General features: G+C 57.4%; 1 protein-coding gene across 1 annotated transcript in view; it reads left to right on the top strand.

The window, feature by feature from the left end:
- Positions 1-2,629: 2,629 nt before the first annotated feature.
- The window catches only part of ANKMY1 (ankyrin repeat and MYND domain containing 1), a 38,494-nt gene continuing 32,199 nt past the window's right edge, over positions 2,630-8,924 (top strand). Inside the window, exons 1-5 of the mRNA XM_015587828.2 lie at positions 2,630-2,776; positions 3,265-3,409; positions 5,802-5,823; positions 5,887-6,054; positions 6,905-7,048. Coding sequence (XP_015443314.1) covers positions 3,282-3,409; positions 5,802-5,823; positions 5,887-6,054; positions 6,905-7,048 — 462 coding nt within the window. The 5' untranslated portion in view covers positions 2,630-2,776; positions 3,265-3,281. The remainder of the gene's footprint in view (positions 2,777-3,264; positions 3,410-5,801; positions 5,824-5,886; positions 6,055-6,904; positions 7,049-8,924) is intronic.

Below are 8,924 nucleotides of genomic sequence, written 5' to 3'. Positions count from 1 at the left end.
CGGCCGGTGGGGCGCCCCCGGGCCCTTAGGGCCTCCGAGGGCCGTCCCGCCCCCGCCGGCGTCCGGGCCGCGTAGTGGCTGTGCAGCGCGGGGCCCGCCCACCAGGCCCTGGCCGTTCCTCATTGGCCCGGCCGAGCGCGGCCCCTCCTCTGATTGGCTACGGATGGAGGGGTCAGCCATTGGCTGAGCTCGTGGCCTTCGGGAGAGTCGAATTGGCCCTAGCCGGGTGGGCGGAGCCTGTCGGCTACCTGAGAGGCACAGCGGCAGGTGTGGGTCCTTGCGACCCGGGAAGTTTCGCGGACACCGACACCTGAACCGGAACCCGTGCAGCCGGGCCGGCCAATAGGGCTCTAGTGGGGCTCGGGGAGGTGGGCTTCCCAGGCCGTGGCTGCCGTGTAGAGGAGCGGGCGGCCCTGTCACAGATTCTCGTCCAGACACTGACCAGGATCCTCCATGTCACCTGGCTCTGGTATTGACGACGACTCCTGTAACTGCATTGCCGGCTGAGGCGCCTTTAGTACAACTTATGTTTATTCCTTTTTGTTATCTGCTTCCAAGTAAACTGTCCTTTGAAATTTCTGCATTTTATTTTTCCTTTTATTGTAAAACGTGGTTCACGTAAAGTCGAGTCAGTTACCATTAACTTTTCATTTCTTCCTAGACAAGTATTTTTGTTAGTAGTCTATATACTAACAACAAACAGGGTGAATTCGAAAGTTTACAATAGTATAAAAATATAAGTACCTAACGATGAATACAATAGAAGTCATATGAGTCCTTAAAAGAGAAAATCAAAGCCTTCAACTGAATTTTAATAGAAATGCTACTCTCCCATGCACACTTCATCAGCGATATTTTATTAAATTTCATAAAAATGATAGATTCAGGCAGCATTTTCAGGTTTGCAAACACCACGACTCCAATAATATGAGCAGCTAACTTGCCTAAAGCCACTTGTCCTAAAAGATGTTTGCTAAATTACTAATTTGCTGAATTTACCAAGTTTACCAATTCAGCAAAAAGTTAAAAATTAATGTTTTTGAACATTATCAATCAATGTTATTCTTTTGAAAAGATTCTTTTCGAACATATTCTCTAGTGTCAATGTGGGACTTGTATCAATGTGTGGAAATGGAGCTTTTTAATCTTTCTACGCCTAGTTTTTAAAACGTCAGTGCATATATTCTTATGAATATAAGCAAAATTTCAGCGTTTCATACTACATTTTTTTTCCAGTTTATAGAAGTCTCCAGACACCTTTTTGGACTACATTTTAGTATTTAGAATTGTTTTGCCGATCTCACCAAATTTCCAGGTTTGCCAGCTTGTGGTCTCCTCAAGCTGGCGGAACAAAGCGTTCGGAGCTGGCGGCTTGGAACAGGAGGCGTTGCCCTGCGTCGGGGTCTCCGGGTCTCCAGATCTCCCCCTTCTTAGAAGGACACGACTCACTCGGTTTAATCTAGTGTGACTTCACATCTCCAAAGACCCCATTTCCACATAAGGTCACCAGCAGGTACCACGGGTCAGGACTTCCACTGATGGGGGGCACCACTTCACCCACAACAGGTTATGGTGTGGTTTAACAGGTTTATAGGGTATTCTGAAGTGTTGGTTCACTTTTCTTTCTCTTTTCTTAAATTTTAAAGACAGCTCAGTTTGTATCTGCTCAGTTTCCCAAACCGCAGTTGGAGGGAGCAGGGCAGAGGCTAGATCTGAGGGGTAAAGAAAGAGGGGGTCCAGGAACCTAGGTGAGTCCAGAGGGGCTGAGAGGAGAGCGAGGGAGAAGAGGAACGTGAACTGGGAGACAAATAGGGGGCGGAAGAGCCCCCGGAACCTGCAATTCCGGCACAGCTGCCTTAGTCCTGCCCATCTAGCCAGCCCGGAAGGGCCTGGCACCGGCTTCGCTACCCCTTTCCCCTCGTTCTAAGGGGCAGTCGCCCTGGTTTGAGAACCCAACCCCTGCGCCTTTGGGGAGTCAGCCTCACCCCTACCCCCGGAGGCCCTGCGCTGTCTTCCACCACGTGTTTTGCACGTACCGGTCCAGCTCCCTGAAACGTGCCCTCCCCTTCTGTCCAGCGAGCTCCTAGGCACCCCCTGAACCTCTCCCAGCGACGCCGGCCCCCTACCGCATCGCTTCCCCGCACCAGACCGTGAGCGCCCCTCCGAACCGGCACAAACCAGTTTTGGACTCGGGCACAGCTCGATCAGCCACTGGCTCTACCGCGGCGCGTCCCGGCGCGTGACGGTGGACAAGTCAATTCGTCCCTCAGTCGTGCCTCAGTTTCCTGCGGTGTCGCCAGGCACATTCCGGTGCTCTCTTCGCCGGGGCGGTGGGAGCCCTTCGCGCTCCCCGGAGGAGCCCCGGGCCGGGAGGCTGACCCTCGCTATCGGGGGGGCTCAGATAGGCCCGCGTTCGCAGAGGTGCGGGGCACCGGGTGGGACAGTGCAGGGGGCGGGGACGCGCGGCCGGGGGCCCGGGTGAGGTCATAGAGGGATGTGCGGGACTCCCATCCGGACGCCCGGGGGCGGGTCCGGGCGCGGCCAGGCGCGGGATTGGCGGGGGCCGACGGGCGCGTGGGCGGGGCGCCGGTCTCCAGGGAAACCCGACGCTCTCCGACCCCCGCGCGGCGCCCAGTGGGGACTAGCGAGCCCGGCCGCACCGCTGAGGCCGTCGCCCCGGGCAGACCCGGTGCGGTGGGAGCGAGCTTTCCGAGCCTCAGTGCGACCCCGCAGCAGGGGTGCAGTCGGGATCCCGGCGGGGACGCCCCGAGTCGCGGTGAGCCGGATGGGGGATCCCCGAGCCCCGCGGAGGCAGCGGGCGTGGCCGGCGCGTGTGTCCCACGCCCCGTGGGCCTGGCCCGCTGTCCTCCGGGGGAGGAGCAGAGCGGAGTTGGGACCCGACGTGCGTGAGAGGCTATGAGTGTGGGGTTGAGTGGGGGCCGTGTCCCCGCACCGGGCCCCGCCGGACTGGCTCCTGAGGCCCGGGAGGAAGGGGGAGCCCGCTGAGTGTGGACCCCTCCCGGCGCAGGACTGACTCTGCCGCGTGGCCCCGACGGGGCTTCCCGTGGTTCCCGCCCTATGGGAGGGACAACAACGCCCTCGGAGCGGGCGAAGGTTCCCTGGATTCCTACAGGATGGAGGGGCGCGGCCCTGGGCGGGGCCGGATTAGGGGAGGGGCCTGTTCCTGGAGCCCAGCGGGGCGAGGGCAGTCTGCAGTGCCCGCCAGGCCCCTGATGGCTTTGTGGTTCCCCACTTTGCTTCTAGGTTCAAAGACGAGAGACATGGAAAGTGGTCGTTCCTCACTCTTGCAGGATGAAGTCCCAGACGGTGACCAGCTGGAGGCGAGGGGCAGCGAGCCTGCTGCCTCTGAGGCCCCAGGGACCCCGGAGAGCTCTAGGCTCTTCAAAAGGTCTGACTCTCCCCCTGGGGACCAGACCTAGCTGGGACCTAGCTTTGGGGCAAGTGTTAAAAATTAGCTGCAAGTTATTTTATATCTTCAAAAATGAGTCTCTGGGGAAACAGAAAAACCATGTTGTGTCAACAGCCCCTGAGAAAAATGACCCTAATGGGTAGCAGGGCCTGGAGCTGACCTCGGAACCTCCCTTCTGGCCTGCCCACTCTGCTCCTGCCATGTCACGGCCTCACAGCCTCAGGGACATTCGCTTTACACCATCGGGGGCCGGGTTGCCCGCTTTCTCACAGGACGTGGCTGCTGTGAGAGCTGACGCATCGCAGGCCTGCGTGGGCCAGGTGCTGCCCTCGGAGCGTCACCTTGGGGTCTCAGGAAGTGCGCTCTGTAACCCGTTGTGTTTGTCCCTATGACGGGCTGAATCGTGTCCCCCACCCCCGAAATTTTTATGTGGAAGCCCTAACCTTCTGTGATGGTGTTAGGGAGGAGGCTTTGGGGTAGGTAATTAGTTTTAGATGGGTTGTGGGGGTGGGGCCCCCGATGGCATTAGTGCCCTCATAAGAAGGACAAGCGGGGACCAACAGCTTCCTCCGCCACGTGAAGACGCGGTGGAAGCCAGCCCTCCCGGAGGTCTGCCTCCCCCCACCTCGACCTGGGGCTCCAGTCTCCAGAAGTGGGAGGAACGCACGTCTGTTGTTTAAGCCCCCAGCTGTGGTGTTTGTGGACTGGCATCCCCAGTGGACTGGCATCGCCCCCATTTTACAGATGAGGAAACTGAGTCACGAGGGAGTAAGGAGCCCATCTGGTGGCAGAGCTGAGTGGCCAAACTCTCGCCCACCTGCCAGCTGACCGTTCCTGGTGACCCGCAGCGGGCCTTACAGCTGGCTGACTGCAGTGATGATTTTCTTGCTTAACCTCGAAATACTTTTCATTTCTTCTGTTCTCGCTGTCAGTTATCCTGCCCCCATGTTTTTATTAACAATAATATGTGCTTCATGCAGAAACATGAGAAAATGCTGGTGTGTGAGTTTGCTAGGGCTGTGGCGAAGTTCCCGACTGGGCGGCTTTGCGGCAGAAATGCACTGTTTTCAGTTCTGGAGGCGGGAAGCCTGAGACCGAGGTGTGGCCGGGGCTGTCCCTCTGAGGCCACGGTGGGACGTGTCCCAGGCCTGTTCCCAGGCGTGCAGACGGCCGTCTCCTCTCTGTGTCTGCACATCATCTCTGTGCATTTCCGTGCCCAAACTTCCCCCTTAAAAAAAGGGGACTGCAGACACTGGCTTCGAGCCCACCCTGGCGACCTCACTTTAACTCGATCACTTGTGTAAGGGTCCCATCTCCAATGAAGTCACATTGTGTGGTTCTGGGGGGGTGGGTAGGACTCCAACACATGAATTTTTTTTGAGGGGGGATGGCACAATTCAAACCATAACCACAGGTAAGCAAAAAAATTAAAAACCCACCAAAAAACCAAAAACAAACCGAGTCAGAGCCCCGCACTTCACTGTTGCACGCGGCGTCTGTCCTTCCTGGCTTCTTCCTGGAGGCATCAGCAGCGCGGCAGACAGAGGGGGTCGCGTTTGCAGCAGCCGAATCCCCCTTCGCTGGGCAGGTGCTTTGTTTGGTGTCTGTGGCTTGCGGCTGGCGTTTGAGGGCCGTCTGCTGGAGGAGGCTCAGAGCGTGCGGGTTCCCACACGGTGTGTGGCCGGCCAGCGGCACAGGCCTAGGCAGAGAGACCCGGACGCAGTACCCCAAGGGAGGCCTTTAGAGTGGGGTGTGTGTGTGACGGGGCGGGGGCGTGTCCCCTTTAATGCAGGAACAGGGAAGGAGCGAGCCCTCCCTGGCCCGTGCTCCCTGCCCCTCACCCAGCACCCGCCTCTTCCGCACCCTTCCATCACCTGCGAGTCCACTCACCGCCACTCAGGCCGCTCAGGTCGACCCTCCGTCCGGAGCCCCCTCTCCCCGGTCAGACGTTCATCCATCCACACGTCTGCCCGGTGTCTGCCTCCTGGCCTGCTCTGCACGGTGCAGCCGGCTCACGAGAGAGGAGAAGACCTGCAGGGGGCGCTCGGGGTGGGGGGGCAGGTGAGGGAGACGAGGCTCGCCCAGCAACCGGCTCGAGTGGGGCGACCGTCTGCTTCCAGGGGTACCACAGCCATTGCCCGTGACAGACGGACACCGGGCCACACGCTTACTGTGCTTTCTGCTTCCTGTGTGACCCTGGGCAGTCGTGCACCCCCTCTGCCTCAGTTTCCCTTTCTGGAGAGGGGGAGGGCAGCAGCACCTGCCCCAGGGGGTGCTGGGAGGATGAAATGAGGCGGTGGGTGCTTCTCAGCACACAGTCGCTCTGACGACCTGCAGCCAGTGCGGTTCTCACCCCCACTGCCTCCCCCAGGGACGCCCCAGAAGCCCCAGAGGCCCCCGAGGAGGAGGAGGAGGAGCAGGAGCAGGAGCAGGAGCGGGAGGAGGAGCAGGAGGAGGAGGAAGAGCAGGAGTCCGAGGGCTCCCGAAGGGAGCTGGACCTGAAGGAGGCCTACGTCCAGCTCGTCCAGGGCGTGCAGGAGTGGCAGGACGGCTGCGTCTACAGAGGGCAGTTCGGGCTGGACATGAAGCTGGGATATGGCGAATTCTCGTGGCCTACGGGCGAGGTAAGAGGCACATGCCACCTCCTCGGTCACCCCCAGGGCGCGGCCAGCGGCAGGAGTCGTCCCCCGGGTGCGTGCCTCTCCTCCGCGGGGTGTGCCATGAGCTGGCAGGTCTGTCAGCAGGAGGTCTGCAGGGCCAATGTCTTTCCTACCCAAGAAATGCCTAGAACGTGCCCTTAGCTCTGAGGAGCCCACGGACCTCACGTGGCCAGGACAGAGGCTGGAAGGGCAGGACCTGAGCTCGTGCTGCTTGTCACCGAATGCAGGACATCAGTGACGGGGGCCCTGGCCCTTGTCCAGCGTCTGTTTCTGTAGTCCTCGGCTAGCTTCTCTTCGCCCAGCATGGGGGTGTCCCGGGGCCAGACTGCCCTCGCAGTGGTGGGAGGTTTGGGCACCAGGCTCTCCCCAGAAGGAAGACGGGGGTGGGGGGCTGAGGGGAAGCCTGGCAGGGAGCTCCGGGTCCCCGGGCTGCGCTCCACCGGAGGCCAGCAGGAAGATGGGGGTTGTGGGGTGGAGGGGAGCACAGAGACGGTCACCCCACTGCTGGGGTTAGGGATCCCCCCACAGCCCTGCATAAACGGTTTGCAACGTAGGATATTTTTTAGTCGGGGAGACTCTGATACTCCCCACAACAGTACAAATGGAGGCGAGGAGGGGTGGTCCCCAGCCCGGTGCCCCTCTGCCCGCCCAGTGCCCGCACTGCCGACTAGGGGGCGTGACTGCCAGGACCCACGTCAGACCCATTCACTGCTGGCCCGGCGTGGCAGCTCAGCTGGGGCGTGTCCTGTAAGGTTCCCGGGGTGCGGGGCAGCTTCTCCGGCGGCACCCCCGTCACAGCGCCCTCTGCCTGCAGTCCTACCACGGGCAGTTCTACCGGGACCACCGCCACGGCGTGGGCACCTACATGTGGCCGGACGGCTCCAGCTTCACTGGCATGTTCTACCTCAGCCACCGAGAAGGCTATGGCACCATGTACATGAAGGCGAGGCTCTTCCAGGTGAGGGGCCGGGGCTGCCACGCGTGCCGTCCGCGGGGCAAAGACGATGATCTAGGTTCTGCGGAAGTTTGCGGCTTATTTTTAATGATTGTAATAGTACCGGTAATAACGTACATGAAGGTCAAAACGTAAAGAGAAGAAATCGAAAGCCTCTTCATTATTCCACCCCGGAGCAGGGACGGGGACCAGCAGGTCATGTACATATTTTGACTGAACAGCAAACGCACCTGAATATTTGCTTTTCCATACGTGAAGTGGATCGTTCTGTGTGTATTGTTTTGAAACGTGCCTTTTTTCCCCCTCAGAGAACATTCCTGGTTTTGCAGATACAGATACCTTTTCCCTTCTCGTTTTATTACGGTACAATTTACCGTGAAATCCGCCCACTTTCGTACACAGTTCTGACGGCTTTGAAAGCACAGAGTCGTATAAGCCCTGCCACGTGAAGACACGCGCGGCTCCGTCCCCCGGCGTTCCGTGTGCCTCCTCCCACCCCCCGCCCTCGACCGACTCCTTCCCGCCCGTAATTCTGCCTTTGGGAGAACGCCATGTCCATGACATCACATGATGCATAAGCCTGTGAGGTAGCGTCTTTCACTTAACAGAAGGCACGGGAGGTTCACGCGCGTAGTTGTGTGTACGGAAGGCTTCGCCCTTCTTACTGCCGAGTCCGCATCCACGGCAGGCCTGCCGCAGCTCACACGCCCCCGGCTGCAGACGTGCGGGCTGTTTCCGGTGCAGGCAATTATGAGCGAAGCTGCTTTCTTTATAGGTAGATACACGCATGTGCGTGGTTTTTGTGTGCGTGCGTGTGTGCGCACGTGCGTAAACACCGATCCTCCAGACTCTCTGCTCCAGCTCCACTCCGCCCTCCGGCCCTTGACACCAACGGTCTGTTTCTCATGATCAGATTCTCCTTCGTCGTAATTTCACATAAGTGGAATCGTATGGCATTTAGCATTCAGTGTTCGGTTTCTTTGGCTTAGGACAGGATTCTTTTGAGATTCATGCACGTTTTATATATTTCTGTGGTTCGTTTCTTTATATTACGGAGTCGTATTCCGTCACATGGCTTCGAGACATTTTTTTATTGATTCACCAATAGCTGCACGTTGGAGTTCTTTCGCGTTTTTGATTATGAATAAAACTGCTAAGAGCTTTTGATTACGAGTCTCGAGGTGGACACGAGTCTGTGTTTTCACTTAGATAAATACTATGCGTGGGTAGCAACCACATGTTAAGTGTGTGGTAAGTTTTATGAGAATCCGCTGTGTTTTTTTAAAGTGTCTGTGCCGTTGTCCATTTTAACCATCACTATATGAAATTTACAGTTTCTCCATATCTTCGTCAGTACTTGGTGTTGTTGGTTTTAAAAAATCTAGCCATTCTTATGGGCGTCTTGTGGTATCTTGTTATGGTTTGAATTACCAACACCCCAATGACCCAGTGACTAAGGGTGCTGAACATCTTTTCACGTCCTAATTGGCCGTCTGTGTGTCCGTCGTGATGTGCTCGTCGTTTTGATCGGGTTGTTGGGGCTCTTATTACAGAGTTCTTAGTACCCGTTCCGGACACAGGGGGATCAGTTACATGATTTCCAAGCATTTCCTCCCAAGAGTGGCTCGCTTTTCATTTTCTTAACAGCATCTTACGGCAGATTTAAAAAAAATTGCAACAAGGTCCTACTTACCGATTTCACTTTCCTAGTTCTTGCTTTATTGTGCCCTATTGAAGACATCGTTGCTTAATCCAAGGTTTCAAAGATTTTCATCTGTGTTTCCTCCTGTGTTTTATGAATTTAGGTGCGCGATTCATTTTGAGTTCATTTGTGTCTCACATGAAGCAAGGATCTTTCCCGTGCGCCACCCCCGCGCCC

This window comes from Pteropus alecto, unplaced genomic scaffold (assembly GCF_000325575.1).
Source record: "Pteropus alecto unplaced genomic scaffold, ASM32557v1 scaffold143, whole genome shotgun sequence".
Classification (NCBI taxonomy): domain Eukaryota; kingdom Metazoa; phylum Chordata; class Mammalia; order Chiroptera; family Pteropodidae; genus Pteropus; species Pteropus alecto.
Note: the sequence above shows the minus strand (reverse complement) of the source record. Positions and strands in the feature narration are given on the sequence as shown.